This window comes from Tenebrio molitor, chromosome X, assembly GCF_963966145.1.
Source record: "Tenebrio molitor chromosome X, icTenMoli1.1, whole genome shotgun sequence".
Taxonomy (NCBI): Eukaryota; Metazoa; Arthropoda; class Insecta; order Coleoptera; family Tenebrionidae; genus Tenebrio; species Tenebrio molitor.
In genome coordinates this window covers 5,453,891-5,470,466 of record NC_091055.1, presented here as the reverse complement: position 1 = coordinate 5,470,466, position 16,576 = coordinate 5,453,891, and the positions used below count along the sequence as shown (strand labels likewise).

General features: G+C 36.1%; 2 protein-coding genes across 3 annotated transcripts; both read right to left on the bottom strand.

Moving 5' to 3' along the window:
* Window positions 1-230: 230 nt before the first annotated feature.
* Window positions 231-5,016, bottom strand: Naprt (nicotinate phosphoribosyltransferase). 2 transcript variants are annotated; one of them, XM_069061122.1, is made up of 9 exons: window positions 4,866-5,016; window positions 4,515-4,682; window positions 3,512-3,682; window positions 3,332-3,458; window positions 3,200-3,283; window positions 2,982-3,106; window positions 2,262-2,652; window positions 850-1,525; window positions 231-801 (listed from the first exon to the last, which is right to left on the bottom strand). In XM_069061122.1, exons 1-9 carry the CDS (start codon window positions 4,894-4,896, stop codon window positions 724-726), a joined length of 1,851 nt encoding a protein of 616 aa, XP_068917223.1. In that variant the 5' UTR covers window positions 4,897-5,016; the 3' UTR covers window positions 231-723. The 2 variants fall into 2 exon arrangements, with proteins under 2 accessions (XP_068917223.1, XP_068917224.1); XM_069061123.1 differs by having other exon boundaries at window positions 2,340-2,652; window positions 4,866-5,015.
* A 1,859-nt stretch (window positions 5,017-6,875) lies between these two features.
* LOC138140257 (zinc finger and BTB domain-containing protein 49-like) lies at window positions 6,876-9,106 on the bottom strand. Its single transcript, XM_069061133.1, has 6 exons — window positions 8,510-9,106; window positions 8,117-8,287; window positions 7,873-8,067; window positions 7,300-7,825; window positions 7,055-7,244; window positions 6,876-7,006 (listed from the first exon to the last, which is right to left on the bottom strand). The coding sequence occupies exons 2-5, from the start codon at window positions 8,246-8,248 to the stop codon at window positions 7,141-7,143; spliced, it is 957 nt and encodes a 318-aa protein (XP_068917234.1). The 5' UTR covers window positions 8,249-8,287; window positions 8,510-9,106; the 3' UTR covers window positions 6,876-7,006; window positions 7,055-7,140.
* Window positions 9,107-16,576: the final 7,470 nt, after the last annotated feature.

Here is a 16,576-nt window from a genome sequence, read left to right as displayed (position 1 = left end):
GAGTCAGAATAGTTCATCCTCCTTTTACTTGGCAATTCTAGATTTTCTCTCTCTTTCAAATGATTGTGACGTAATCTAAGCGATAAAGACAGTTAGATGAGTCATCACAACTTTGCCGATTGTCGGTAGGTTGCGCCACTTGTCAACAAAATGACGACAGTTAAAAATTTCAAATGATGGTCGTTTCAAACATTCTGAAAAATCTAGTAATGGTAAGTAAACGTACAACATTAATTTTGGTACAGTTTATTATAAAATATTGTCACTATTTCGGGTTATAAAAGAAATTATAAAATGTTTGCCATAAACAACAATATAAAACAATGCCACAATATTACATTGGTAAATACTTTGTATTTCGCCTACAAAATTTGACAAAATACAAATATGCAGTGAATTCGATGCTTTTGCGTCTAATTTGTGTAAATTGTTAATAAAATACAGCCGCACAGGTGACGCTGAAGGCATATACTGTTGTCGTTTATTTACTACAAATTTTGTTAAGCAACTATAGTGAAGCTCATTTTTGTAATTATCAACAGTAAATAATACAACTCACAGCCAAGATACGTGACAAGTCCGTGTGTTTTTTTTATTAAATAAGTGTAACATGTGGACATCAAAATTTGTACTATAAAGCATTTGATATCTTAACTGTGCTAGACATTTGATAAATCTTGGATAATTTTCTTTAAGCAGGTAATTCAGAGCGTTGTGGTGAACTTAGGACAGCTCCCCAATTGGAGCATTTTCAAGCCACAAGTCGTGAAGAAAAGTGTAAAGACAATCGCTCACGGCAACCTAAAACAACTGAACGATATATCATTCTAATTTAGTAAATAAACAAACCTTAAAAGGAGTCGGATTCAGATTTCTTTTAATATCTGACCTCAAAGTTTTCAGTGAGGCCTGCACCCGCTCTTTTATTTCTTGCAGATTCGGTAGTTCTTGACACATGGCACCATCTTTCCAATAAACTGTTAACAATTTTTCCACTCTCGATGGAATAACGTAAGCTCTTTTCGATTCAATGAATGGATGACGGCACAGAACCTTTTCGTTAATTTCGGGCGGCGGCTCGGTTGACCTCTGAAGTAAATCAACAAGAGCGTGTCCGCTTTCACTGAACAGCCTGTAAGCATCTTTACGCCCAGGCATGGTAACTTTTGCCACGTCTTGACTCAGCTTAATTCTGGGTTGTTCGTTTAATTCGACTAGTTTGTAAACGCACCCTAAAGCGGGTTGTCTTTGGCAAGTCACCAGATGAGTGCCGATTCCAAAACAGTTGATTTTGTGTCCCTGTTCGTTCAGACTCAATATTGTTTCTTCGTTGATGTCATTGGAAGCCATGATCATCAACTCCACAAACCACGGAATGTTGAATTGTTGGCTAATTTCGCTGAAAAACTGTCTAGCGACGTTGGATAGGTAGGCTAAATCTCCGCTATCTAGTCGGATACCAACAGCTTTATATCCTAAATCGTTTAGAGCCAATGCTACCGAGCAAAAGTTCAGAAGGCCACTCCTGGAAAACGGAACTGGAGTATAAAAACTGAAGTAGATGTGAAGAAAATACCGATTTTATTCATGCATTTCAAACTTGTTTTACCTTGAATCTGTGATTCCGAATGAGATGATTTTGTGATTCTCCAATTAAGTATGTATGATTTAGCAATAATAAAACAAGCAAACACGGTGCACGTTAGTGCGAGTGAGTACATACCCCGCATACCCAGCACAGGTTTATTATTTTTGCTGGTCTAACTTGTGCCCTACCAGCAACGCAGTTCAATCGCCAAAGTCTTACATAACAATCATCTGGTTGTGATGTATACTAAATATGATACACCAATCCTTAACCGACACTTGTACGTGACCACTAATATTGTCCTCTGATGAAATCAGGGCTGTAGCGAATAGTGTCACCAAATGAAAATGATTAATGTAAAAGTTGTAGCCAAGCTCTTCAAGTACATATCTGCTATCGAAAGGGAAAAATTACAAACTATTTCTTTTTGATAGCAAACTGTATGTTTTTATATGTAATGCAAGCGGAAAGGTAGGATAAGCCGTGTTTTTGACCATGTTTTCATTGCATTAGAGGAACACTAATGGTGGCAGTTGTTGGTATCTGATTGGCATATCATACTTACTGACTCTTGTATGTGCGGCTGTATGGCGCATCGATGTCAATTGCTGGGAGCAGCTGAAATGATCTAGCCCCTTGGTGGCATGCACCCAAAATTGCTCCAAGTGGTTACCTGTACTCGTTATGCGATTGGGTGTTGGGCAGAGTGACAGACCACACAGAGGTGGCGTGGGTCATGCGACAGGAATACCTCTTAACATCGTACGTATCGACTAAAGCCATAAATCCGTCAGGGAACGCAATAGCGAACGAAATCAAAGCAGCCAATTCTCCGTCGCTCGCTTCCGAAGCCATGACCTTGAAAATGGGAATCAGTTTAGTCCTCCAGGATAAGGCCAGCTCGAGAAGATCTCGCGGTTCACCGCCAGTTTTCGGTTCCAAGATCTTGTTACGCAAGTCGGTGAATCCGTTGAACGACGTGATGTATGCATGGGCATGTGTTCCTTTGACGGGGATATTGAAGAGTTTGCCGGCCAAGACGTTGCTGGTACCATCGAATCCCCCTGGAACATATTTGGGAAAAAAGTCAAGGTTGTGCGTGTTAGTCAATTGTTTTCGGCAAGGAGGGTATAATAGAGGCATACTAGAAGATGATTCATCAAATGTGTGGTCTTCAAAATCGGGTGAACAGTTCGTGTGTATCGCGCATTAAATGGTGCCAGGCAATTCAGATGGCACGGTAAAAGTTAATAAGTTGCCAGAAATCCTGTTAAACTTGACGGTTATCTGCAATTCAGTATTGATTGGGCTACCTATATTAGTTCACACTGCCTGGTACCAAACAACAACATAAAGTAATTCTTGATACTTATTTATACCTAATAAATCATACCTATATACGAATATTTTGACGCTGAAAGACCTCCATCAGGCCCCTGTGCCCTCCTCAAACCAAACTCAAATAATTGCATGTTTCCTGCCGCCATCCGGTACCTAGCAGCATTGGTGGCCATCAAACTGAAATTAATCAAAACTAAAAATAATTCATTTTTATTGATTTTAAAATTGATTCAAAGATTCCCTTTTGACCCTATTACAAAAATAAATTACCTTGCATAGTTGACTAATGTCAGCAGTGTCGTTTCAAGCAGTTGCACTATTATTAACGGACCTTCAACTCGCATAAGTGGCACTCTGCAACGTCTTCATACAAAAAAGGTTTACTCAGTTAATTAAGATTACCTGGGAAATGCTACTGATCCTTCGGCAATGGCATACAATGTAACATCTTTAGCCGATACTGAACTCAAAAATTCATAAAATTCTTCTTCGATGTTTGATGGCAGTGTCTGCTTTAAATACTCAATATCTACAAAGAGTTTTTTTTTTAATTCCACTCAAACAATTACAGTAATCACGTACCACTAATGGAATAATGAAACTTTTCCAAGAATTTTAAACATTCCTCCAAGCCAGCAAAAATTGTAAATTCTCCTTGGAATGGATTTTTACGGAAAAATAAGTCGAAAACCGAATAATCCTTCGTTTTCCCCGATTTCCAATAGGCGTAAGCCATAGTAATTTGGTAAAGGTCTGTAAAAATGTTTTTTGGTTTGATTCACATTTCTTATCATTCCGCAACACTTCAAGAATTTAGTTTAAAAGTCAACAACCGCTCTCATTCCAAAAATAATAGAAGATAATGTTGTACTTTTTTTTATTATATGGTGCAATTAAAATTGCCTTTTACATTAATTTCAGTGGCGTTTAATAATTATCGCGATAAGTAAACTTGTTATTACAACGGTGTTGATGTCATTCTAGCGTAGCCGAGCAGTGCAAGGTTACGAACGCATAAACAGGGGATTCCCACATTTTCTCAACTGCACTGTGACGCAACGCAGTATTGTTCGCTGTATATGACTACTCCAATTAATAAAATGCTAAATTTATAGAAACGAAAATACACAAAAATTACAAATACTTTTATTACCACGTGTTTTTATGTTCTACAAAAAATCCGAGACAAAACAATGGAAAAAATAATAAATTCAAACAGACATAAATGTATTTCTTCCTAATCTGACACATTTAATTGACGCCTTATCTTAAACTAAATTAAAATATCCTTGAAAAAGTGCTTATTACTGTAAATAATAGAACTTTCTAGTTAAAGAACACAGAAATTATCCAAAGTCTCGCGATATTTCGATGTTACCACTGAAAACAGCGCCAAAAAAAAGTTTGCCGTTTCCGTTTTTCCTTAAAAAGTTTAATAATTTTGGCGCGCTGAGATCGCCGCAACTGTTCCGATTCAATTTTGTTAAATGAATTTGCAAAAAGCGAATACCCGGAGTCAAGGTTCAACAATACAATCGAATAAAAAATTCAAATTAGCTTAAAAAGCACTTAAATGTGTTTTTACCTGTGAGAAGCGGCTGCACAATTCCATTTTGCCCTAACCTCCTTTCTGTCACTTTCGATGTGTCCTGCTGCTCCGACATCTCGTCGAATAATGCTACCACCGTCTCAGATAAATTCGAATTTTTGCACGCTTGACAGTCATCTGTGCAAGTGGAGTTCGTATGCGCTACTAAAATTGTAAACCGCTCAAATCTTACACTCGTCGATCAAATATTATTTAGTTATAGTGTAGAAGCGTGTTGAGTAGAAATATTGATCAGTGCGGAGGTCAATGCAAGGGCATCACAGTCTTACAAATGTAGATTGTCACTTTAGAATAAAAATTATCAAAAGTATGTAAAAAGTAACGAACCTTTGTTGTTCACAAATTGTTTTTGAGCCATGCGTAAAACGTTGCTTTAATACTCACTACCAATGAACAATAATGGCGCATTTGCTATTTTTGTTAAGTCATTGGGTACAGCTAGTTGTCTTATCTCCATAATCGCTTATTTGCCAGAAATAGGAAACCATTATATTTGTATAAACACCATCATTCTCTCTTTCGTATCGCAATATTTCCCGCTGATTATTTAAATTGTCAAACGACCAATGGACACTGACCGCATGCAGACGCTTTTCTCTTATTGGCCAGAACTTTCGAACCAAATAACAAAAACCAACACTTTTCACATTAAATTACACAATCATACGCAAAATAATATCTTTAAGCAAATATTTTTTTCGATTATCCGAGCTAATCGTCAAAAATAATTGTAATGATTAATTCACATTTCCTTAGAAACAAATTTTAAAACCCTGTTTTTTTTTTTGTACATTTATCTCCCATTAGTTTACGATTTTATTTTGTAAGAAAATATTGTGTGTGGAAACTTTACTTTATGCTAATTGTTTGGCACATATTTTAAGCAAACTTTATGATCACATTATTTTTTATATGCTACTGTAAAATTATGTATTCTTGTTTAATTGACCCAGATTTGCCAAAATCGAATGATGAGAACACCGAAAACTGGGACATATCGATTGTTTTTCTAGTTTCTTGCATAATTAACTAGACGGTATTTTGTTATTTAATTAATTAGTAAGTTTTTAATATCATTTTCACTGATCTTAATGGTTTTGAAAATTAACATGTGCGTGGAATTTTTTGCGATATTTTGACGCCTGGTCACTACTTTTATTGCTTCACGATCATAAATAAATGTACCGTTTATATTTATGGTTTTTCAATGTGAGAGAATACCATTTTGCGGTGTAGTATCATGACTTTTGTGTTAACCACAGAAACAATGCCAAGAAATTGTACCGGATGGGCATAATATATTTATAAATAAACATTAAATTTTAAAGTATGTACTACGGTAAACAAACTAGTACGGAAAATATTTTGCAAGTAAAAATGTGTTGGTAGTTTAAAAAAAATTAAACCTGTCGAAACATAAAATAAAACTGAAAAGAAAGTGTTTGGGTTCGTGGCTTTGTTGCCGAGTTAAAATACATGTAATAAATTGACTTTTTGCAAAATGGAGTTTCTGATAAAGCTTCACTGCGTTATGGAATCAGCGCGCGATGTCACGAATGGCTATCACCAAGATCTGCATGAATATTTTTTGTATCGTTTAATTGTGAATTTGGAGTACCAGTTGGTTGCTTTTCAATAATAACGCATAAAATTTGTTTTAAAATGTCCTTTATTCAACAACTGTATTTACACGTTTATCTATTATTACAATATAATACTGCAATTATCAGCCATCGTTAAACACTATCGACTAAAAATTCTTTTTTGTCACTTTATTTCGTCAGTACTGTGACTCTTCAAAGAACCAATTTATTGCTATATAAACAATGACATTAATTTTCTACCGTACATCTTGACACATTCATATTATGTCTACATAATATCTTCAGTAAAAATAAAAAATCGTATACAAAATTCATCACAGTTGATCTACTATAACAATAGAGAAGGTAAAAAATTAGTTTGTCTTTTACTTTGAGAAAAAAATGTACCAAGTGGGGTTATATCCAAAATATACAGTTACTTTGATGTACCTACATTTATGGCGGATGGAGTCCTAAAAGGTGTAAAATTCAGATAAAAACACAAAAACCAAAATGGATATATGTAATAAGAAAAAGTAGATATCAGTTTTCTATAATTTGGAATATGACACTTGGTTACCTATACACACATACAATTAATGGTAATTTTTACAACAATTTGACCAAATATAGAACATAACCTCACTTGTTTACCTGATCAGGCGGACAGTTCTGGTCTAAAAGGATGGGTAGAATTGCACCTAAATCAAACATAATGTTTCGTTTCAATTATCGCATAATTTTTGCAGCCCTCTCTCTGTCCCTTTCTACTTCGATCGGGTGCATTCGTTTTCTGTGAGAGAAACAATTACCTGAACTAGCAAAAGCTTTCGGACAATAAGGACATTGATACGGTCTAGCACCAGTGTGTTGGTTTATGTGAAACTGGAAAACATTATTTCAATTTCTCTAAAAGGAAACTGCTTTTCCTACCTTGAGATCTTGATTTCGTTTGAAAGTTTTGTCACAGAGGGGACACTTATGGGGTCGAAGGTCACTGTGTGTAATAGAATGGGCCCTCAATGTGCTATTGGTGGGATACACTCTTCCACAAACTCCACAAGGGTATTGGATGCCTCCGTGGTACTCTTTGTGCCGATATAAATTGCACTGTGTTTTAAATCTGAAACGGGCATTCATAATTGGAGCGAATTAAATAAAATGAACTTACATTCTACCGCATATGTCGCATCCATATTTGCCTTTAGGTCTGTGCGTTTCAAGATGTACCTTGAGGTTGCCTTTGGTAGAAATTGCTTTTCCACAGATCGGGCAGGAGAATCTGGAATGCCTGAATTCCTCACTGTTGTCTTCGTCGTCGTTGTTGGTGGAAGCATCATTTTCTTCAGTCTCTTTCTCTTCGTCGACTTCTTGTTCCATCCAGTTGTCGTGACTGTTAAGTATTCTCTTGGTGTGAGGGGAATGGTTCCATGTGTGATTTTGGAGAGCCAGTTCGGAAGTGAAACTTCTCGGACAGGAAGGGCAAAGATATGGTTTACGATATTTTTCACAGTTTTCACTTTCTGATAAATTTTCTCTTTGGACGTGGCTCTCACTGTCCGAAGCCGCGTCACTTCTAATGTCCTCATCTTCGTCGTCGTCTTCCGCTTCTAAAGAGCATTGTAAAATTATCATCGGATCCACACGAACCTCCATTTCTGTTATTTCTGATTCTTGTTGCGTTATCTCTTTTTCTTTGATTCCCTGAAGGTTTAATTGATGACACAAATAGTTGCATTTTTACGACTTACCTTGGTTAGGTATGTGTGCAAAAGAGATTGGTTTTCGATGCTTTTTTGTTCTAAGACGTTATTGGTAGTTGTGCAGACGAACTTGGTCATTTTGTCTTGATTTCTAAGGGCCATGGTAGCAAACCGGTGGAAACCGTCGAGTTTCTTGTAACAATCTTCACAAATCATTTTCGGCAATTTGTCTTCCACAGAAATCTAAAACGACCGATTTTAGCTTAATTTTAATAAAACCGGACGAGCTTACGGTAAGGGCTAAATATCTTCTGATTTTTGCATGAAGGAACAGTCTCCTAGCCTCCTCTCCGAAAAGAAAAATACCGGTGTTGAATTCAGAAGAACATATTCGACACCATTTTGAGAGTACATTTGTTTCCATTTTGACACATTGGATTAGATTCGCGATAAAAATTCCACCCTAATAATTAAAAAATTTGTTGCACGTAAGATCGGCAATCATACATAGCGTCTAGTAAAAAGTACTGTGCTTAAACAGAGCTCATTGCGCACACACTCTATAGGTACAATTCATACAATTCCTGTTGCGTGCTTTTTAAAAAACCTAATGCATGCATCCCTTCCAAGCAAGTGGTAAAAATCCATTTTACATTATTAAACGGTCGTCAAAATGCCAACTTACAAGTATTGATTCCTCTTCTTGATGTCGTGGTTATCATTTTAGAGGCAATTTGTTTCCTCAGGACTGCCACAGTGCCGTAAATTTTCTGCTTTCTGATTGACAGACGTCAAAATACACGTGCAGGATGTTCCCGCCATCTCGCAATAAGAGTCGGTGAGCGTCGACCGCCCCCATCGGCGCTCACAAATACTGCTTAAAATCAATACCAGCTACCCCAATTGTAATGACGCAAGTGCTTTCTAATTATTCTTTTTCGTTTTTTTTAAATCAATAGTTGCATAAAGTTGTGCGGAAATACAGCTACCGTGAACTCTCCAACTTATTGTAAATTGACTAAATGAAAAAAGCTCACTTTATTTAAAAGTAATCAACATCAAGAAAACGACAAAATTAATAATTCACAATTTGATGGCTTTCAGGAAGAATGTTTCGTGAAACAAGTACCATCAATGACGAATGACTAAATTTAGAAAACAAGAGGTTAATAATACTTCCATTCATTCGCATTACTTTTATTGATTATTCGCATCAAAGGTAATAACGCGGCGTTCCACTGGAAAAGCACCAAAGACGAGTCCACATTTTCTATACTTCAGCGATTATATCGATTTAGACAAAATTCCCAAGGGAATTTTATAATAAAAACTTACTTTTTAGAAAGACAATGACCTCGCTCGTTAGCATGTAAAACACTCTGTAGACATGAATTTGTATGCTTACAACACAATGTGCTTGATGTTTTATATCGTGCCGTTACAAATATATACAATCATCGAATAATAAGCATCGAGAATAAGTAGATGCAGATTATTATCAATCATATTTGCAATTTATCAATTCGTCATGCTAAAAATGCAGCTAATGTAATCTTCATTTTACCAGTTGCTTTCTAAATTACTACCAGATCGTATTCTGTGGAGATCGTGATTTTTGGGTAATTTTTGCAAAAAATTTTTTTAGTATACAGGGTGTATCTAAAATGCGTGTGTTAATTTTGACACGTAACAGATATTGTTAAATGAAACGTTTTTTCTATTTGAATTTTTTACGAAAAAGCGTTACAAATTGATTTAAAATTTGGAATAAATAACACATCAAAATATATATCCGCCTATGGGTAAGGGCGAAAATTTTCTGTTGTGATAGAAACGGGGCCTTGTCAAAAAAGTTACATTGTTATAGAAAAAAATAAATAATTAAAATGAAAATTATCATGGTTACAAAAAAATACAGACTAGTTAATCACACAAAACGACTCGTTTGGTAAAAATTGGGGGGCAAAAAATCTTAGAAAATTTTAGCGAATTTTGCGAGTTCTTCCACTGATTAAAATTAACACGCATTTCAGATACACCCTGTATATATTTTCAGAATATGAACACCCCTAATTTTATGGCTCTTCTAGACTGTCTAGACATTTATAAGTGAGTTAAATAGGTAGGAATTTAATAGTAAGTAGAGCCCTAGTGAACACAACTACTTTTTTAAGGAAAACACCCCGATTTTCAAGGGTAAACAGAAAAGCAGAAAAAATCGGGAAAATACCCCCGTTTTTAAGATATATTTTAAAATTAACATTTTTTCAAAGATTTTGCCCTGTTTTTCTATTGGGCCACTTAACAAAGTTTTGAATGGAAAAATTCGTATTGAATTACGTAAAAATCGAGTGAAAAATATACTACATGCTAAAGTTGATGGAAATTATGATTATGAAATACTTATCTGATATTAGTTTATGGATCCCAATAGCAAAACCCTCACTAGAAACTGACAAAATATTATCTTCATTATTAGTTAGCAAATCTAACTTTCTTTGTGGATGGAATGCACTTAACTGTTACCGTAGTAATTTGTGGAAACTGGCCCGTTGTAAATAATCAAAATAAAATATCTAGAGTTTTTCTAGTTTTTTCTAGAGCCGAACGAAATGATAATTTTACCAAGACAATAATGATTTTTGATAATATGAATTTAGAAAGAATAAATATTAAAATCAATGGTATACAACATCCTACTTATGAATATCAGGTGAATAATGAGGATTTACAACGCTTGTATGCCGCATTCCTTTCATGTAATTATAAAAAAGATTTGGATGAAGGCACGTGTGTTAGCTATAAAGATTTTTGTAACCTCTATTTAGTTGTTGCTTTTGATGTAACAAAAGAAAATGATGAAAATTTATTTATAGTAAAACAAAATCTTCTGAACTAGAAGTTAATTGGACATTAAAAGATTATCAAAATGTTAATTACTATATATATGCTGCACTTGAATCTCAAAGAATTGCAAATATGAATATCATAGATGAAAAGATTTACTTGGAAATGAAGTAGAGAGTTTTTAATTAAATAAATGACTGAGTCAAAGACAATGAATGATTATAAAGTATATTTATCACCTAATCAAATAAAGAAACTCCAAAGTTGTAGTTGATTTGGAAAGGTTGCAAGGTGTGTGCTGTGTTTTCGGTGGCTCCGTGTTAAACCTAACGTTTGGTGAGTTCTTTCCAATTCATTAAATTTGGAAACGGCACAGATCTGTTTTGTTACGTTATCCTCATATTCTGTGGGACGTAATGAGACGTCTGGTTACTCTATAGCCTACTGGGAATAATTTGATTTATTGGTTGAGTATTTGCTTATCTCGTAGCGAATATTATCACAACTTTTTCAGTTATCATTGACCATTTCTTTATACGGAGGCGAGTGACTGCGGTAGTTCGCGGTACTCGCCTCATTTGGGCGCGTTCCTGAAAGGAGAGGTGTAACAATTTATAGCACCTTTTGTCATCATATATGGCGTCCTCCACTTCAGCTCAATTCCCCACTAAGGAGCAGGCGATAGTTTTTAACGCTATCGAAGGCTTGAAACTTGATGATTATGTTGTAGCTATAGGTAATATAGTGACACCAAAAAATGTATTGTTTGCCTCACGAATCTCTAATAGCCGCGTATGTATGTATTTGAGTAGCAAAGACTTAGTAGAAAAAACGGTATCAGAGCATGGTGTTATTGTAATTAGCGGAAAAGAAATTACTGTCCGACGGTTACTAAACCCGGCTAAGCGAATTATCCTCTCAAATGTTTGTCCGTGTATCCCCCACCCTGTAATTGAGAATTTGGTCAAAACTTTAGGATTTGTTACGGTGACGTCAATGTCATTTTTGAGGGCTGGAATCCATAAGGAAGAATACAACCACGTCCTAAGTTTTAGAAGACAGATATTTGTTCAACCAAACAACTCTATTGACCTTCCTTCATCCATGGTTTTGAAATTTGAGGAAACTAACTATAGAATATATATGAGTTATGACGATGTTTGCTACAAATGTAGACAGGCGGGACATTTTGCTAATGATTGCACTAGTAACGTTTCGCCGACACCAGAAAGCAACAAAGAAACAGTTGGCCCTGGGGAAGGTTCTGGCAAAAGAAAGTCTACTGATGATGACAATGCGCTTCAAACTAATCCTGTAGATATCTCCGCAAATTCAATGGATACAATTTTAGACACAAGGGATCCGGATCTGAAGAGGAAGAAAGCTTCCGACTCAACGGAGAGTTTAACTTCTACGTTCGAATTGTTGTCACCGGCTAAGTCGTTATTCGACGGCTCCGAGCAACAATACCCCCTTAGTTTTGATCAGTTGGTAGAATTTGCAGATAAGGTTCCCGGGGAAAGTAACATACTCGAGCTCATACATAAATATACCTCTGATATTGAAGGTGTTTCTACAATGTTGTATGAGATATTTCCTAGTTTGGAGCACAAGAGCATAAAAAACAGGTGTAGGAAAATACAAAGAAAGATAAAAAAAGCACAGTCCAACATTCTAGATGATAATTCTCACAATATGGAAGTAGTTGTGACAACCCAGGACACTGAACAATAATTTCTTGATGCATTCAACAAGGACCTTGGTTACGTTATACTCCTATTATTATTATTATTATTTATTTTTTTTATTAAATTCAAAATGGAGCCGTTAAATAGTAATAATTTCTCCAATTTTTTTGTTAGTTCCATACTGTACACTAACATAGCTTCTCTGTTGGCAAAGTATTCGGACCTGGTTGCATATGTTAACGATTTGAAACCGACTTTCCTGTCATTAACTGAAACGTGGCTCTCGGACGTCGTACCGGACTCGCTAGTCTCTTTGGATGGTTATACCATTTACAGGAATGATCGAAATCATAAGAAAGGAGGAGGTGTGTGTATCTACGTTTCCAATGAGTTACTGTCCGATAACGAAGTCATCCCCATAGTTACCAACACACCGGGTATAGAGTCGCTCTTTCTGCAGGTACATAATCAGTCGTGGAATTTTATCCTGGGGTGTGTATACAGACCTCCATCGTCTAACATTAATGATGACTGTACTTTATTGGACGTGTTAGGGGAATTAACGACTAGGCACGACAAGGTGTTCGTATTTGGGGATTTTAATATGCCTGACATTTCTTGGTCCCGGAACTCGGGACACTGTCGAAGCCCGTCCTCTCAACTGATGGTTGATTTTTTAACCAATAACCATATGCGCCAGTTAATAACGCAACCAACTAGATTTAGAGCCAACCAGCAACCGTCAGTTCTTGATCTGATTTTAACAACAGAGGACTCCTCACTAACAAATGTGCAATATCTTGACCCAGTGGGTAAGTCAGACCATGTTTCCCTCAAGGTAGATCTGCAGATCTGTTTTGTGCCTGCTCAACGAACTATAACTTTCAATAAAATAGTTACGAACTATGAGAAGGTATACATACGTCTCGAGAAAATAAATTGGCCAACGACACTTTGCGACGCGAACGTCGAGAACAACTGGAGTACATTAAAAAATCTATTACTCAATACTGTCAACGAGTGTTCGTCCGTTATTAAAGTCAAAAGGTCTTCTTCGAAACCCTGGATAAATGCCAAAATATTGAAAATGGTTAAGCGTAAGCGAGCATTGTGGAAGACTTTTAAAAGAACAGGGGAGCAAATAGACTACGTAGCCCACAGAGCTTTTTCGAACAAGCTGTCTACGATTATTAAGGAGGAGCGGATTAGGTACGAACTGAAGATTGCGAATTCTAACAATCCTAAGAGTTTTTATAAGCACGTTCGCACTGCATTGGGAGGACCGGTCAAGATACCTCAAGTTAGGAATGTAGACGGAAATATCGTAAGGGACCATACTGACTGTGCCAATATTTTTGCTGAGTCTTTCTCCAAGGTTTTTACAAGGGAATCGGTGGCTGGTACGCCGAAACTAGATTTTCCCCGAAATACTGCAGCTTTTACTGACATAGAATTTTCTGAGGAGCTGGTTTTGGAAAAATTACGTGGGTTAGACAAAACAAAGTCTCCCGGCCCCGACAGAATCACAGCCAGTGTATTAAAGACTTGTGCTGATATTCTGTGTAGACCTCTTAGCATGCTATTTGGGCAATCGTTTGACTCGGGGGTTTTGCCTTCGGATTGGAGGACGGCAATTATCTGTCCCATCTTTAAAAAAGGAGATAAATTTGATCCAGGTAACTATAGGCCTGTAAGTTTGACGTCGTTAGTGGTTAAAATTATGGAGTCGATTATTTATGATACCACCATAAAATTCTTAGTGAAGCATCATGTCATACCTGATAATCAGCATGGTTTTATGCCAGGAAAGTCCATCACCTCCAATCTACTATGTTGTCTTTCTGACTGGACCAAACTGTTAGATTTAGGCAGACCTCTTGATGTTGTATATTTCGATTTTGCCAAGGCTTTCGATCGGGTGCCAAGAAAGCTTCTTTTATTTAAATTGCAACATATCGGTATCCGGGGCAGTCTTTTTTATTGGCTTGACGCCTTTCTTAGTGATCGTACTTTTAAGGTTAAAGTTGGTGGCGTGCTTAGCGCATCGGAAAAGGTAATAAGTGGGGTTCCACAGGGTTCCGTGCTCGGTCCGTTATTGTTTATAGTTTACACGGCCGATGTCAAATACAATGTAAGATCGTCATGGGTCATGTATGCTGATGATATGAAGATATATAATGATAGTTTAAATTACCAAATGCTTTCCAACGACATCTCTAACATCAGTAAATGGGCAAGCGATTGGCAGCTTCCACTTAACATTGGGAAATGCACGGTTCTTCATATCGGCGACAAAAACCCGTGTCATGGGTATTATTTGGGTGGTGTGGAACTGCTTAAGTCGAGTTCATGTTTGGATTTGGGAGTTCTGGTAACATCAAATTTGTCATGGTCGGAACATACCTCATATGTGGTCAAGAGGGCGAATAAAATTGTCTATCTTTTGAGCAAAACGTTTACTAAGACTACCTTGGCTGTAACTGCTAAGCTTATTAAGTCATATGTTAGGCCAGTTCTGGAGTTCGGTCATGGAGTATGGGCTCCTAATTTAAAACGTGACATTGACTTGTTGGAATCTGTGCAACGACGAGCGACTCGTATCCCTTTCGGTAGAAATCGCCCCGAGTACTCTGAAAGAATTTCCATAATGAACCTTCCCCTGCTTTCCGACAGACGTAAAAGAGGAGATGTTATATTGGTACATCAAGCGCTGACTGGTGACAAAAATTCCTCCATTAAGCACCTTTTCCCATTAAACGACGGGGGGAGAACTAGAGGGCATGATTTGAAGCTGGCAAAGGACAATTTTCGCACAAGTGCTAGGCAAAACTTCATCACGAATCGAGTGTTCGATGTGTGGAACTCCCTACCTGTAGAAGTAGTTACCAGCAAAACACCTCTTGGCTTTAAATCTCGCTATGACAGTTATGTGACTTCAGTAACTAAGTAAAACGTATTGTGGTTTACTATTGTTTTGGATGCGCGGGCATAACAGGCTCGGCCTCTGCCCGAACGCTTATTTTAATAATAATAATAATAATAAAAGAGTAGATTGTAATATAAGATTCGATTTAACAGAAAGACCTAATAAAACTATTAAATTAAGAGAAAAATAGATTGATGAAATTAAAAAACATAAAAAAGAGAAGAAAAAATATTGTGATATCAAATTTTCTCCAACACAGATAGGAGGATTTTTACCTGCTTTAATTCCTGCAGCATTAGCTGTAGTCAAAGCATTGGGATTAGGTGCAGCTGGTTATGCAGGTACTAAATTAGCAAATTAGCCTTTGGAGATTGTATAAAAAAGAATAAAAAAAAAAGACAAAAAAGCCGAAGACATATGGACAAGGAATAAAATTGATAGGAAAAAGTTAGGCTTAAGTAATATAGAAATATCTGATATTATGAAAAATGAGAAGAATTTTCGAGGTGTCTTTGCAATTGACATGTTACCAAAAAAAATTAGAAAGGATGAATCAGCTATCATTAATTTTCAATGTACGCCTATTATAAAGGTGATATTGATAAATTAACTCAAGACGATATGTGGGCTATTCAATATTTATATGGAAGACCTGAACAATTAAAATATGAATTAATACCAACAACAACAACAACAAAAGTTAAACCTACTGTCGGCTTCGCAGGCCAGCCTAGAGGCGAAGCCGAAGCCAAAGATACAGTTGGTAATTTATGTGATTTTAATAAAGAAATTGATACATTTTTAATTGCAAATCATCATATGTATATTTTTTATAAGAAATATGTTTGGTTAGTCAATTTAAAAGACATGACTTATGATAAAGAACCGAAATTAATTACAGATTATTTATATTTTTTGACAGACGATTTTAAAGAAATTTCACATATTTATCAAAGACCTTCAGGTGATGTTTTAAGAGTTGTTAAAAATTTATATTATTTAATTGATTTTCCAAGTTTTAATGTTAAAAGTGGATATAATGGTCAATCTATTGAAAATTTAGAAGTGTCTACAGACAGATTGATCATTATTCCCGATGATCTGGAAATCAATAGTACAAATTTTTTCGATGCCCATTTCAGTGGGGGGGAACCTCATTGATGAAGTAAAAAAGGTCTTCTAATTTCGATTCAATTTTAAGAATGAAAAAAGGACGCCATTAATTATATGTGTAAAAAGCAGAGATGTGTTAAGGCAATTGGAAACTGCTGTTAGCGAACTATTTGGGTAA

What these genes read in the sequence shown, in the direction of transcription:
- LOC138140257 (XM_069061133.1), bottom strand. Translation starts at nt 8,248, where the DNA reads ATGGAAACAAATGTACTCTCAAAATGGTGTCGAATATGTTCTTCTGAA. An exon ending in GAAGATATTTAGCCCTTACC is followed by an intron (nt 8,068 to 8,116) that starts GTAAGCTCGTCC and finishes CGGTCGTTTTAG; the next exon opens with ATTTCTGTGGAAGACAAATT. An exon ending in ATATGGATGCGACATATGCG is followed by an intron (nt 7,245 to 7,299) that starts GTAGAATGTAAG and finishes TGCCCGTTTCAG; the next exon opens with ATTTAAAACACAGTGCAATT.
- Naprt (XM_069061122.1), bottom strand. Translation starts at nt 4,896, where the DNA reads ATGGCTCAAAAACAATTTGTGAACAACAAAG. An exon ending in TGTGCAGCCGCTTCTCACAG is followed by an intron (nt 3,683 to 4,514) that starts GTAAAAACACAT and finishes ACATTTTTACAG; the next exon opens with ACCTTTACCAAATTACTATG. An exon ending in TGAATCCGACTCCTTTTAAG is followed by an intron (nt 802 to 849) that starts GTTTGTTTATTT and finishes CAGTTGTTTTAG; the next exon opens with GTTGCCGTGAGCGATTGTCT.